Source organism: Arachis hypogaea, chromosome 12, assembly GCF_003086295.3.
Source record: "Arachis hypogaea cultivar Tifrunner chromosome 12, arahy.Tifrunner.gnm2.J5K5, whole genome shotgun sequence".
NCBI lineage: Eukaryota > Viridiplantae > Streptophyta > Magnoliopsida > Fabales > Fabaceae > Arachis > Arachis hypogaea.
The window spans coordinates 93,385,950-93,402,079 of NC_092047.1; the positions used below are offsets into that span (position 1 = coordinate 93,385,950).

The 16,130-nt window shown below is 34.8% G+C and overlaps 1 protein-coding gene across 2 annotated transcripts; it reads left to right on the forward strand.

The window, feature by feature from the left end:
- Positions 1-1,091: 1,091 nt before the first annotated feature.
- Positions 1,092-14,460, forward strand: LOC112727730 (sterol 3-beta-glucosyltransferase UGT80A2). Of its 2 annotated transcripts, none has more exons than XM_025777616.3 (14): positions 1,092-1,623; positions 6,645-6,826; positions 7,856-8,092; positions 8,600-8,711; positions 9,071-9,241; positions 10,253-10,316; positions 10,749-10,806; positions 10,898-11,075; positions 11,410-11,540; positions 12,133-12,235; positions 12,307-12,383; positions 12,689-12,736; positions 13,019-13,168; positions 14,119-14,460. In XM_025777616.3, the coding sequence occupies exons 1-14, from the start codon at positions 1,392-1,394 to the stop codon at positions 14,284-14,286; spliced, it is 1,911 nt and encodes a 636-aa protein (XP_025633401.1). In that variant the 5' UTR covers positions 1,092-1,391; the 3' UTR covers positions 14,287-14,460. The 2 variants fall into 2 exon arrangements, with proteins under 2 accessions (XP_025633401.1, XP_072065591.1); XM_072209490.1 differs by lacking the exon at positions 1,092-1,623 and adding an exon at positions 6,232-6,442 and having other exon boundaries at positions 6,618-6,826.
- The last annotated feature ends 1,670 nt before the right edge of the window (positions 14,461-16,130 follow it).

Sequence of the window (16,130 nt, forward strand, 5' to 3'; positions counted from 1 at the left end):
TCATCTCTAATGCTAATATAAAATGTTAAAATGTCAGCATGACATTTGCAAATAAAAAGATGATATAATTAATATTTTAATATGATTAAATTAGTGTCTTAAATTAGTTAATTATATTTATTTTACTTAATTAGTTTTTTATTAATTAGAGACTAAAATAATAAATATTAAATTAGATAAATTTTTGCTATTTTTTTGTTTCTCTAATATTACCCTTAATTAATTTGAAATACCTATTTAATTATAATAAAATCTTAGACACGTTATTTTAATAGAAATATCATAGGATTTAAAATGGCATAATATAACACTTTATATTAATACTATGTGAATGACAGTTAAATTAGGATGACAGTTAAATTAGGATGATGCATGATTATTTTGAAACATGTAGTATATAATAATAACTATGTAACTTTTTAATTCCGTAAATACAAGAGATAGATTTTTGTAAAATTATATAAAAATATAAAATTAAATTTTGTAAAATATTTTAATTAAACTAGAGTTAAATGAGTACATAAAATGTTAAATACAAAGACATAGTATGTGACTTTTAATTAACAAAATATAAGCGTGTTTTTAATGAAGTTATAATTTGTAGTCTCTTTCACATCTATATAGAGAAGAGAAGAGAAGAAAGAAAAGAGAGGAGTTACTACTATAGAGAAGAGAATAATAATTAAATTTGGAGATTAAAATTTTTAATTTTGATTTAGGGACTAAATTGCACTATAAAAATTTACTAATCCACGTCAGCTAGCCATTACCTGACCAGCGTGTCACGAAAGAGTCCAAATCAGCTTTCTGATAATGTCAGGTGGACGAAATGTACCGAAAGGACGAATTTGAATCCTAGAGAGCAATCTCAGAGACGAATATGAGGCTCGACAGTGACCATTTTGAGACTTATTTCGTTATTATTTTTGAAAAAATCGTGTGGTCCTGATATTTCGTAATTGGTTCTACTGACATTCCGTTTTCCATGGCACGACGATAACACCTACAACTCGTCCCCGTGTCCAAGTGTCCACGTGTCCCGTCCCGCGTCAAACCAAATCAAGCCCGGTTCAATCGAACGGTGCAACTCATTTTGTTTTTCTTTTTTTCGATGCATATGGTGTGATATGATATTTATTGTACCATTTTTCCGTTTCATACAATAAACAGCCCCACTGTCGCTTTTTTAATATATTGCATCGCATTTCGACATCTTCTGTTTTCGCCCTCACTCCCTATTCCTCTCTCTCTTTCTCTCTCTATTCAATTCTCTTCAATTTCAATTCAATTTCAATTTCAGTTGAATTTCAACTTCTTTATCTCTCTCTTGAAACTGTGCGGCTGATCTAGCTCACCGCCGGTGGAACATCTCGTCGGACTCGGCGGGGGCAATGGCGGACTTGACGGAGAATCGCCGGCGGCGCTCGTCTTCTAGTTCGTCCAGCTCGAGCGATCTCTCCGTCAGAATGGACCACGAAATTGGCGCGGAAAACGGAAACGGAAACGGCAACGGCAACGGCAGCGGAAGCGCCAGCAAGGAAGTTGCGGACCGTGGAAATGTTACTAATGGAGGTTCTTCCAATGGTAACGGTAACGCTAGCAGTAGCAGTTCTTCAGCTTCAGGTTTGTACTGTTCTCTCTCTATTGAGATCAATTGATTGATTGGTCGAATCTTCTTCTTCTGTTCTTGCTTTTCTTGCACGTTTAGTAATCCTTAATCGAAATTAAGAGAAGTTGAATACTGAACAAAAATTTTGAAATAACAAATCTGAAAAATGCGAAAGTTGAGTTGTGGAATTTAAATTTTACTAAAGTAGTAATCGCAAGATTTATTGTTGTCTGTGCGCTTAAACTGTTTACTTTAATTTAGATTTTGTTGTCTGGAAATATGAGAACGAGACAATGAATCCATGGAAATTCGAGTTTCGCTAGTAGTGTAAATTTGAACACATAAAAGTTGCGTACATAGCGTGTAAGTTAAGCAATTAGTAGATGCGATGATTTTGACATGATTTGGCCAATTTTTTAGAGGGTTTAGTTTAGTGTAATGGGATGGATAATCAAAATTATGCTATTCTCAATGGCGTGAATGTAAGTTTGTATTCATTTTATAAAATGATTCTTTCGTAGTGGCAAGTTATTGACTTACTCAGGAGTCTGGGGTCTTTTGACTATGACCTGAGCTAGAAAAAGCAAGAAGTAGATTAATGAGTGACTTAATGACATTTACAATGCGGGTGCGTGTAATCTTCACTGATGTTGTCCCCCTCCGGGGCTGTTCCCCCCCCCCCCCCCCCCAAAAAAAAAAAAAAAAAAAAAAAAAGAGAAAGCTTCACTTAGTGCCAACCTAAGCCAAGCATTTTTGAGTTTCTTAAGCTACACTCATATTTGTTGTTATTTTCCGACAGTGTTTGTTGATCTTATGGTACCCTTCAACTTATAGTTTTCTAGATGTGGTCACTACTGTTAGTACATAAATCATCATAATGAAAATCCCTAGGATGGTTCTCTTGTAGCTTTTACCTTTGATGGTGCAATGATTGATTTGATGATGTGCAAGCTTCAGCCCTTCACCAGGCCATATAATTCAACCTTCCTTCTGAGGTGCTTGCATCTCCAATGTTATCAACCTGCCCTTGGTGCCAAGAAAGAAAGTAAAAAATAATTGTTGTATAGGTTTCTATCCTACTCAACCCAGGACTAGTTTCGTTGGCTAAGGAGAGAAAATGAAAAGAAAGAAAATAGAGGGAGACGAATATGAATTTTTTTTTAATTTGGTTGAGTAGAATAGTGAGTAAAGCAAAATGTTATTGTAAGGTATCTATATATATGGAAGAAAAATAAAATACAAGGATAGAATTGTGATTATAAATATATGCATTTTCTCCCCACATGACGACAAAAATAAAGCCTTATCTCACAAGGTGGGGCCGGTTACATAGATCAAACAACGTCATTGCATCTTATTATGTATTATGTCTACAGTGAGATAGTTCACACAAAGATTTCGCTTGACCACTTCATCCATCGAAACATCCTTATTTCGGCCATGTTGGACTATGTTCATGTTCACCCTTTGCTGCCCAACACTATGCCACATACAACATGGCTGTTCTAGTGGCAATATGATAAAGTTTACCTTTAGTTTTAAAGGTACTTATTTATTGCTTATAAAATCCAAAACACACCTCCATTTTCACCAACATGCTTGAATCTTATGGTTTACGCCATCTTCTATTTCTCCATTGTCCTTAATAATACAAATAAGATACCTAAATATCTTTAGTTGTGGTAAAACATTTTCTCCAATTTTTTATCTTCTGTGTTAGTCTTTCTCCTTTCATTGCTAAACGTTCATTCCATCTACTCTGTCTTGATGCAACTTATTTGCAACCATGTACTTCCAAAGCTTATCTCCACAAATACAACTTCTCATTCAAATCTTCCTGTGATTTTCATAAGGACTATGTTATGGGGGAAAGGCATGCATCATACAACCTTCCCGTTCTTCTCAAAACCTTGCCTTGTGGTGTTCTTCCAAACTGACTTATGGTGCACTAGCATTAACCACATGTAAGGCCTCCCCATCTACAACCAATTTTAAAGCGATGATTCGGTCACTCACCTTTTTAACATCTACCATGTCCTCCTTCCATTGCTTATTAACAACAATGCCTACCCCATTTCTATTCTTCACCTTTTATGTATACCAAAACTTAAAACCTGAGGTGTCCAACTCCTTGGCCTTTGCTCCCACTCACTTTGTTTCTTGCAAGCACATAATGTTAATCTTTCTTCTTATCATGGTATCCACCACCTCTACGGATTTTTCTGTAAGTGTGCCTATATTCCATGTACTAAAGCGCGGCTTACCTTTTTCTTTGTAAAATAGGTTATTTACCCTCGTCCGTTCATGAAGATGTAGGAACCCTTGCTCATTTGCACTACATGCTGGCACCGATGTGGCTGGCCCCTGTTCATTTGACATTTTACTCGAGCCATACAGCGTCGCTTCCGAGTAACGACCTAACCTTAGTGCAATATTGTATTTGATCCATGTCATGAAAAGATCACAAAGTTTTATGTTTTCTGACAAAAGGCCTAATACAATCCTCTTTCAAACAGGCTTGGGACCTACTCTGTAGCATAGGTAGAGGTATTTTCTCCCCACACGAAAGAAGAAAATATTTTGACAAGGTCCACCTAAAATTTTCCTCTCCCCTTTTCTCTTCTATCATTTCCGACTTTGAAAGATTTGAACCCTGATCATTCTAACTTTGGAATATATAAACCAACTCGATAGTCGATCCCCATAAAAGATGGAGTTAGTTTGGCAGAACTAAAAATGGGTAGTTTGTTGGATAGGTTTGTTGACCGTTATGGGTGATTTTGTCGAATTAACCCAATCTTTTATATGTATTGAGTTAGTTTATATCCTTAGTGGTTAGAATTGTCGGCACTTAAATCTTTTATGATAAGAAATGGTAATTTATTTCCCTACATTCAAAAGGAAATTATATTTGTACACGTGGATAGATATACAACTTTTAAACTTTAAACACTCAATCTATCACCATTTATTCAAATGTTGTCCCTATACACTTTACTTCTCTAGTTTCCATACTTTAATAGGCGTACACTTTAAACTCGATGAGGCATTGACACACATATTTACAAACTATTGTTTGTTTGCACCCTAAGAATCCTCTATGTACGAACAAATATGAAAAGTACAGGAAGCCTGACAAAAAACACACCATAGTATTCTATTACTAATCATATTTGCATAATTACCTTAAATCATTAACATCTAAATCTGCTTTAATAGTTTCACTTATTATTTTCTAGATCTCTCTCTACCTCTAGCTATGGGATTACCTTCCATTTGATCTACTGTTCTTGTCCGCGTTTATGGCTCTTCCCCATATATGTGTATGAACCAACTGAGACAAGATTTTGCCATACTCTATAATAGGTGTTACTCCAATTCTATTGTCTAATGTGTCTAATAATTCACTGTAGCATCTTCACCTGTGAAACATTTAAGCCTGTTTGCTTATTGATTTGCATCTCCCTTCATCACTCCATCATTTTAGCTAATGGAATCAAGACTTAAATCTAGTGACTTGTAGTCTGATGTATTCTCTAATTTTCAACTCTAAATTTTACTTGTGTGAAAAGCATGTGCTTCCAAAGCTCGTCAGCCTACCATTAAATGTTACAAGGTGTTTTTCCTATTTCATAAAACAGATGTTGGCTAGGAAAAAAAAGAAAACAAATGCTAAAGAGAGATCTAATATGGTTCACCCTTTGTGTTGACTTCTAGACCATATCCCCCAAGAATCCGCTGTTAGCTTTCCTCTCCACATGCCCATGTTTCCTCCGAAGAAAATCCTTTTTCCTAATGTTATGCCTTGCCAAACCTTCTAAATCCTTCTAAAATATTATTTTATGTTCTTCTATCCTACTTGGGGTGAATAGGTCCTAATAACCTGAAAAGTCTCCCCTGCTTCTACAGACTTTAGTGTTATGATCCTGTGTGCTAGTCTTTTAACCTCAACCACATCATTCTTCCAATGTTCTTCAACAGTTATACCTCCACCCAGTTTCTAGTCTTTGCTTTACATGTGTACCAAAGCTTAAATTGTGAGATGATGTATTCCTTAGCCTTCTCTACCCTGCCCACTTAGTTCCTTGTTGACACATAAAATATTCCTCGTGTTAAGTCAACTACTTCCATTATTTAGGTGAGTGTGCCCATATTTCAAGGCTCAATGCACAACCTATCCTTTTGAACCAACTTATGTAATTGCATTCATTTACGAAATTTAGGAACCCTTGGTGCTTTTGCACTGCACTAATTTTCAGAAAAGCAAGCTTAATGGGATAGAATTAAGTGATTGGCCTCTATTTGTGTAAAGTGCATCAGTTTCTAAAGGTCTTTCCCTCTTAGAAATGTTGAGAGATTGGAAAGTTAAGCGCCATAGGTAGCTATTCTTTTGCTTAGTTTTGTTCTTGTATGGAGGATCTCTTATCCTCTATTTTGATGTATTATCCTTCTCGCCATCTCAATGCAATTCTTCTTTATCCAAAAATAAATTGCAGTGCACCTGGGCATCAATGTAAGCTATACAGTGCAATGCTTCCAACCTAGCATTAACACTATTCTCTCTTTCATCCATGTCATAAAGATTCTACAGTTGTTAACACAACCATGATCTTTTATTTCAGTCTGGGATCTTTTATTTCAGTCTGGGCATTGACTATATTTGCAATAAAGTTTGAGAAGGCAGAATTACCCTCTGTACAGAACATAGAAAAAGAAGCACTATCAATGAATAACTTCAATTACTTCAAATGACGATATTGTTTACTCCAAATATAGCCCAGATGCCTAATGCCTTCCAACAAACTTTCATATCTTAGAAATCTTTCATTGAAGGTGAGGGAATGTGCTCCAACATTTACGTGGTTTCCAAATAGTGGCATAACAAACAAATCCCAGACAATTAAAGATCTCTAAGCATTTTTTATATACTAATTCTCTTTTCTCTAATAATTCTATTGTATGCCTTAATATGCTCAATCTTATTGCTCAATCATTTATGAGCTTTAAGATGTCTTGTTTTCTACCCCTTATTCAGGCGTTGCTGGCAAGGGACTGTCTAAAGTGACTACACTGCCAATAAACATATCACATGAAGATAAATCAGAGTCAAGTTCAAGTAAGTTCAAGTTGGAGAGGTCAAAAACAGAGAGGCAGAGACATCTAAGGCCAGAAGATGCAGCTCAAATTTTTGATAACAAAGTGCCTGTACAGGAGAAGGTATACTATTTTGATCTATGATTCTATCCCATTCTTTCCTTTTCCTTTTGCCAATTATTACAGGAGCAGCTTATTTATGGGGTAGCACTGGTCCCCTGAAGTCAATAAATATTTTAATATGAATGGGTAAACTAAAATGTTTTATTTTGCAAAGACAGAGTGTAATTTCCAACATATCTTCATGAAATTTCGCCTAGTATTAGAAAAGTCAGCAAGTTTTGGATTATGGACTACTTGTCATCCTTTGCATCCAGTATCATGAGATTAGTGATCTATAAGATTTTGGTATTTGAAAGTTCAATAATACCATTCATTTCTCATGGGGATACTGTAGATTCCTTCCCTTACTTTTGTTCCACGTTTACTCTCTGCTATTAAGTATTAACTGGGCTCTTTGTTTTGCCTGGCTGTGCTCTTAGGTAATCATCAGGTGATCTTACTTATCGATCAAGGCATTAAAAAGTTTAAAAGACAGAAAAAGAAAAAGTTGTATCTTTGGAAAATCATGTGCTCCTGTTTTCTTTTTTTTTTTCCATCATTCTTATTATTGTTATTATTATTATTATTATTATTATTATTATTATTATTATTATTATGTGGTCCTATAATTTAAATTTGCTCTCTATATGGAATATTTTGTTAGCATAAATTTTATTAAGATGTCTTAGGAAAAACAAGGAATAATCTTTCATGAGGGTCTACTAAGGTGAGTTTTTTTTTTCTTCTTCCTTTTTTGTTTAATTTGTTTTTCGACCCCTGTTGTCTGGAACAGAACAAGACCAACATGTAACATTTGGAGGTAGGGTTCACCAACCTCATACATGTTACCGCATTGAATAGGGTTAGAAAATGCTCTTGACCCCATTTCTAGATGCCTTGTTTATTTATTCCCTCCCCCCCCCCCCCCCCGCCTCTCTCTCTCTCTCTCTCTCTCTTTCTCTCTCTCTCTCATTACTGTTGTGTCCTCTTTGTTTATTTATTTAAAATGTTATATGGCTGGAACTTCAGTTGATTTTTACAACTGTGCAGCTTAAATTGTTGAACAGAATAGCCACCGTAAAAGACGATGGAACTGTAGAGTTTGATGTTCCAGTAGATGTTGAACCTGAAGCTCTTGATACACAATCCAGACATGTACAAGATGTTGTTGATGATTCCCTTGATGCAACAGATCTTCAGTATATCCCACCATTGAATATAGTGATGCTTATTGTTGGTACACGAGGAGACGTGCAGCCATTTGTTGCAATAGGAAAACGCTTGCAGGTTTTGAGATATTTTCTTATATCTCGCTTTTTCTCTTTCAATGCTTTAAATTGTATATGATGCTTTTTCATATCATATGTTCATAATAAAACTGTTCTATCCAAAACATACACATGTAATTGGTAGAGCACAAAGAGATGTGTAGTCATTTATCAAAATATGTAATGCTTCTACCTTTAGAGACATCTTCTGTTTTCCCCAATTTTCCATTGGTTATGTGTGTGCGTCCTTGTTCCCTGATAAGAAAATTCTGAAAAGAACATCGAACAAATTAATAGAAAGGGGGTATTACAAACTCCCCAATTCCCATTACTTTCTTTCAGGCATGTTCTTACAAGTGGAGATGTTCTAACTTATACCCAAAAAAATCATTAAATAATACATGATTCTGATTGTTTTCATATGAGTAAGAACATTTTAGCTGGAACTCTTATAATGTTGTACTTTGTGTTTAAAGTATTATTGAAGCAAAGTTTGAGAAAATTCTTTTTACACATTTATGTGCAGGACTATGGTCATCGTGTTAGATTAGCAACCCATTCAAATTTCAAGGAGTTTGTTTTGACGGCTGGCTTGGAGTTTTATCCATTAGGGGGTGATCCAAAAGTCCTTGCTGGTTGTAAGTGCTATCAACCCGTGTATAAATTTCTTCTATTATCTGAGTGGCTTTATACGCAATTTTGCTAAATTTTTTGTATCTTTCGTTCTGTTTCTCTTAGCTAAGTTACCAAAAAAGAATTTACCTGTAAAATACATGTTGCTCCCCGTCTTTGCCTTGATGGCTAGTTATTATCCAGTTTAATTCCAATCTAAAAAATGAGCTGTTCCTGTAACATCATCCTTAAAATATGACATTACTGGATTTATTAGTTATAACTAAAGTACCAACTTTGGATCATGAGATTTTGTAATTGTTGTCTTTCTAGTTGTGATTCTCTATCATTTTACGTTAATAATTTTATATACTTTCTGGAGCAGATATGGTTAAAAACAAGGGCTTTCTCCCATCAGGACCTTCTGAGATTCCTGTGCAGCGAAATCAGATGAAAGAAATTATTAACTCTCTTCTTCCAGCTTGTAAAGATCCTGATATTGACTCTGGTGTCCCCTTTAAAGCAGATGCAATCATTGCCAATCCCCCAGCATATGGTATAACTTCCTTTGTCAGTCAAGTGTAGAGGATGTGCCTGGTTGAAAATTTGTGCATGAAAATTTAGGTTTTGAGTCAATGTTTTTACTTTATCAATTATGATTGTCTTTATCATTTTCATAAAAATGCTAACTTTCCATATCTAAAGTTATGTGCTAAGACTGAGTCATTTTCAAAACAGAGGTTCCTTCATTTTCAGCCCTAATTTACTCATATTCCATCTGTTTATGAAATCGGATTCCTATTTTGCTTATACATGCACATTATTATAAAATAAGAGCATGGTTAGCTTGATTTAATATGATATTTTAATCCTTAAAATAAATAGTAAACTAACAATTATGTCATGCTTGCATACCTGATCTTTTGATAATAAAAGACTAAGTAGACCATTTTGCCCATTTTATCATGACAATAACGCATTGTGTAGTGGATTGAAGCTTCTTGCTTTCTCAACAATTTGCTGATCCTTGCATATCTTGTCCAAAAAGTAGTTGTTAAAATAATGTATGACCATAATGCATTATTATGTATTTAATTCTCTTGCGTATGATGGATAATGTTTATGATAAAGCTACAATAAAAGACATTATTGTTAGTGTTATGAAACCATTATGTCTTCAGTTGATAGTATAATATCAGAGCCTTTGTTGGTAACCTATTTTGAATATGATGCTAGCTGCCCCATTTGGCTCAAAGTAAAGCCACCTTTTTTCCATGCTTCAAGCCCAAGGAGCCTTGCTAAGAGGGTATATTAGAGATTTAAAACTATTTTTTGGCCTCCTCCTAAGTTCTAATAGATGACGGCAGGAATGTGTTAAATCTCATATATTTCTTCTTCCACCTATCTAAACTTTGGATTACTGATTTCTATACCACCACAGTTCTTTTACTTTTCTCGGTATTTTAATCCGATTTCTTTCTTCCTTTATTATGAGATGAGTATGTCCCGCTGTTTGATGTTTTCTTTTGTTAAATTTTGTTAATGCCATTGTAATATGCATCTTTAGGGCACACACATGTGGCAGAGGCACTGAAAATTCCAGTTCACATTTTTTTCACAATGCCATGGACGTAAGTTTTCATCTCTGTAATGTAATGATATTGTTTATTATTTCTTTACCCCTATATAAAACTTTTGAGCAATTAACCACCTTGGTCACATTTGTAATGGACTAATATAAACTTATGCAGTTTTTTCCCCATAATAACTGAATTCACTAGTGGTAAACAACTAACACTAGGCACAAAGTGCCTGATGCCATTAGTTGTTGTTATTATGAAACCAAAATTTTTCACCTTTTATAATTGAAATACTAATGTCAATTTTTCTGAGGATCAAAGTGATGTCACAGTATCTTTTGGTGATTAAAATTTGTATTTACTCTTATCCCTTTCTCATCCTCATGTATTATGATTCCATTTGGTTATTTTACAGTTGGTTCTGTTAATCTTAGTTTTCCCTGGAATTGAAATCTGCATTTTATGTACTGTCTTTTTCTCCAGGCCAACTAGTGAATTTCCTCATCCTTTGTCCCGTGTAAAGCAACAAGCTGGTTACAGAGTTGAGTTTGTTAATAAGCTGGTTCTTGTTATCACTGTGAATTTTATTGCCTTGATGTCTAACTAAATATTGATTGTTTATAACTCTTCAGCTTTCATATCAAATAGTGGACTCATTGATTTGGCTGGGAATACGAGACATGATTAATGATCTTAGGAAGAAGAAGTTGAAGCTGCGACCAGTCACATATTTAAGTGGGTCGCAAGGCTCTGATAGTGATGTTCCTCATGCATACATATGGAGTCCTCACCTTGTTCCTAAACCCAAAGGTTGTTGGTTTAGATCCCAATCTTTATATTTTGTATTTGTAGTCGTTGTGACATGCAGTTCACTTGTTATCAATACTCATCATTATGCATTTGTCCCGGACACCAACGAAATCAACATTAAATTGTTTTGTACAATGAAGATAAGTATCTGAACCAATTTTGGAGAAAGCTTCCGCATTTCCTTTTATAGAATAAGGCTTCTAAACTCTCTCTTAGCTGGTAGTGATTTTATTAATTGGTAATTCAAAGTGCTCTTTGTAAAATAACCACCTATGAGATTTTCTTTTTACTTGATTCTTGGTTTCAACATTCAATCTTGTGTTTTGTTTTGCAGATTGGGGACCAAAAATTGATGTAGTAGGGTTTTGTTTCCTTGATCTTGCATCAAACTTTGAACCTCCTGAGGCCCTTGTAAAATGGCTTGAAGATGGTGACCAGCCTATCTACATTGGATTTGGTAGCCTGGTGAGTGTGTTTACTTTCATCGACCTTGTGCTTTGAAATTTGACACGTTGAAGAACTTGATAACAAAGATTGAATTGTAGGTTGTTTGCTGACTGGCTCATATAGTCTCTAATACCTTGTTGTGAATAGTCTCTTTGGTATGTTTAAACTCTAAGACAGGCATATGAATGTCTTTAATATCTTATATGAATTATCCATCAATTAATATTTTTTATTGCTAGATTTTGATTTATTATGTCTTGCAAGATGCTGAATATTTTCACTTTGTTTTTGTTTGCCATGTTCTATTGACATGAAGCTTTGTAAAACTTTAACTTAAAATTCTGTAGCTTGTTTACTATGTTCTTGGGGAACTATTTCATTAAGTGAATTGTTTGAACATTTTCGTTTACTGACTTTCAAATTTCTTGTATTTGACTCCTGGAAAGTATGTTGATTATGCAGCTTTTGCTAACATGTCATGTGTTGCATATAATGGTTGGTAATAGACGATTCACGTCATAATTAATAATGGAAACAAGCAATCAGGTTATTGTTATCTGGGTAGTCGTAAATTGAATCTTGTTCTTTTTTTCACGTTTTCATATTCCAGCCTGTTCAAGAACCAAAAAGGATGACAGAAATAATTGTTGAAGCACTTGAGAAGACTGGACAAAGGGGTATCATCAATAAAGGATGGGGAGGTCTTGGAGATTGTAAGAATATTGCATATTTTTGGTTTTCTATTGTAATAACTTTTTTTTTAATTAAATGTGTACCTTCCCAGTGGCAGAACCAAAGGAATCCATATACTTATTGGATAATATCCCTCACGACTGGCTGTTCTTACGCTGCAAGGCTGTGGTGAGATAATCTAGTTTGATACTCTTAGCTCGGCAATTTTTTAAAATAACAATGACGTTGAAAAATAATATAATGGTCAATTTGTTTTGGAAATTCTCCAATACGTTGAAGTGTTGGCCTTGTAAGCACGTTGGGCATGTGACTCAGATAGCCATGTCCCTAGTGAATTATATTTTTGTCTAGTATCATAATGCAGTGTTGTAGGTTTATATACCTTTGGTTTCTATTCATATTCAAGTACAGAACCATTACCTACTTTTATTCTTCGTGTTTGAATTACAAAATTCTAATATTATTGTTTTCAGGTGCATCATGGAGGTGCAGGAACAACAGCTGCTGGGCTGAAAGCTGCTGTAAGGAATCTACGGCTTTTTAAATTTTCATTATAAATAATATTTGAATCATAATAATTACATGGTACAAGTTTCAAAATCTATTTAGAGGGATATCTCTCTGATATGTAGAGAGATTGCAGAGCTTTGCTCTTTTCTTTCTTACACTGAGGATATCTAAATCTTTATCCTTCCAACCTCCATGTAATATCAATAACTTTTTATAAATAATATTTCTTCCTTTATAAAAACAAAACTTTTTGAATACTTACTATTTGGTGTTTAATAATTGGTATGTTTCAGTGTCCAACAACCATTGTTCCATTTTTCGGGGATCAACCATTTTGGGGCGACAGAGTACATGCTAGAGGAGTTGGTCCTCAACCTATCCCAGTTGATGAGTTTACACTTCCCAAGTTGGTTGATGCAATAAAGTTTATGCTAGATCCCAAGGTAATACTACTTTGCCCAACATATATTTTGCTGTCATGCAAAAGCTAGGTTCTCAGTGCCTGCTTCTTTGGAAGTTAGCAATCTGGCTAGATTTCAGTATGCATGGGCAATGTTGTTTGCAACACTGCAAATTATTATTGCATCTTGTTGAATGTGTTGATTTTGCACTCAAAGGTAAGATTATGAGATTATACACAACAGTTATCTTATGTAAACCTGACTCACTTTTACACCTTAGGAACATGTTTGAAAGGGATTAACTGACTGTTGAACAATGTGTTTTTGGTCGTAAATTTATAATTAACAATAGACTTTACTGGTTGAGATTGTACCTACATCCCTGAGTTTGGTGGCAACTTCAAATGCCATTGACCCAAAGATCAATTGGTAACACTAGGATTAGAGAGGTTTCTCAATTGTATTTAAAGGTGGCTGTGGTTCCTCACTCATCCAACTCCATCAAACCCATTTTCCACGTTAGAGCCATTATGATCAGAACCTCGGGTATCAAATTATGGAAAACCAAATGAAAGTGTATTGGACCAGTAGGCACATCCAGCTGTCTGTTTCCTGTTTCCTGTTTCCATATCAGTACTATACGAAGAGAATTGTTTAATATTGTCACTAATAAAGGGAAAGAGTTATCAGGCTTGCATGGTTTAATATTATTCAAGGATCTTAAAATTGTTTCAAGGGACCTGTTGATTTGAAGTTGCTAGGTATTGCATCAATACTTCTGGAAAATTTTTAAGGTGTTCTCTGTCTGAGCTGTAGGCTATTCTTTCTTTCATATGCTTTTTCCTTGTTTTCTTCCTCATCCTCAGATCTAACTGTTGATAACTGTATAAGTTGTGTATCTCAATCTAGTAGTGGTTGAATTCGTCTATAGTTTTGTTTGACGCATTCTAGAAGATCATAAACAATAATATAATCTCATAATGTAATGCCAGGTGAAGGCTCGTGCAGTTGAACTCGCTAAGGCCATGGAAAATGAGGATGGCGTGACAGGAGCTGTCAAAGCATTTTTTAAACAGCTTCCTAAGAAAAAATCAGAGCCTGATTCAGAGCCTCTGCCATCAAGTTTTTTCTCCATAAGTCGATGTTTTGGTTGTTCCTGATTCAATGCAAGTACGTCAAACCCTAACCACCGGTTCATGTATATTGTAAATTACATTTATTTACCCGCATCTATGATATGTAAACCCTTACCTGCATTTTCGCCTGCATGCTTCTGTTCAGTGTTCATAGTTCATACTAATTCAAGTATTCAACATCGGCTTCAATATGTTCAATTAATGAGTGTCTATTTCACAAAAATGTAAATTTCCCGTGCGTTTTAATTGATATAAATCCGGGAAAATTTATTTGTATGATCACAAATCTAATAAGTCATATTTTCAGATGATTCACGGAAAAGTTTGTGGACTTTATAAGCAAGTCAATTTATGTTAAAGAAAACAGGAGGAATATACTTTGTAATGTCTAAACTATTTCGAGATCGTTCCGTTAGGTAGATAATGGAAAATCTGAACAACATGAACAATGAGCTAGAAATTTAGCCCAATAAAATATGAAAAAAAAACACTTCTACCCAAATTACCCAACTAAAAAATCTCATTCAATAATTCAAAAATTATACTCTAATTTACCAAAGAACCAATTTTTTTTCCAAATCTTCTGTCGTCGCCGTCAACTCCTCGCCCTCACTGCTTGGCTTGTCACACACGGTCACTAGCGTCGTTTATCCTTAGTGAAAATAACTATTTATTTAAGGATAAAAATAATCATTTGCATTCCTAATAAATTGAACATCGAACATATTTTAATTATATATAACTAAACACAATCCAATCAAATAACCATCCAAATCAGAATTAAAATAATCATCCGCATGTCTACTAAAATAATCTTTCTAAACTAACTATGATTGAATAACAGAAACGATGGAACTCATCAAAACAATTAGAGAGAGAAAAAAAGTAGAATTGGGATGGTAGAGAGTGGGTGGTTGAACTTGAGGGCGTGTTGCTGGTTGGCGAGCTGGAGGTTGCCGCTGACAAAGACAAGCATGCCGCTGGCGGCGGAAGAGGGCTGGCAGTCAATGGTAGTGATAGAGTGAAGGCACTGGTTGAAAGGGAGATAAGTGAGTTTGGCGACGATGTTCTGGGCGCCCTGGATCTTCTGGCTTTCGACGGTGAGCATGGAGCCCTCCTGGTAGAGGTTTACCAGTCCGGCGCGGTTGTTATCGAAAGTAGCATAGTAGTGTTCAACTAACGGTTGGGGAGAAGTTGGCGCGGCGGTGAAGGGCAATAGCGGAGCAACGGTAGTGGTGTTCTGTATCTCCCGAGCTGTGTAACGACGATGGTGTTCTACGTCTCCTTGGCTGTGTTGGTGGACGTGAGAGGGAAGAACGGTGATTATGGTAGAATTAGGAGTAACCATATGTAGTATGAATATACTTAAATAATAATTTTAATTTTTAAATTTTGAAATCTGTTATTAATTATTTAATTAATTAAAAATCTGAATATTAATTTTAATTATACCTTTTTCTTAAATTATTATTCACATTGTTCACAATATGTATTGTTTACCTATACTTTTTGTTTTTGTTCCCCTTCTTTTATTTACCGAGTGTACTACATAGGGACCTGTATAGAGATATAAGCAACTTAACAAGTAATTTCGTTAGATGTGACTTATGAGTGTTAATAGGTATTAATATCTAAACTAGTTATTTGGTCTCTTCAAAGTTAAACGTAGCTATGGGTGACAAACGGACCAAAATTTGCAGGGTTAATTCGCATAATTCACCAAAAAATACAGATTGGATTAAAAATTTGAGACCGTTATAATAAAATAGTTCGTCTAACCCATATTACTTAATCTATAGATTTTGGCGGGTTGAAACAGGTTTGTACAGTAGGCTTTGGTTTAAGATGATAATTGAATTTAAAATCTT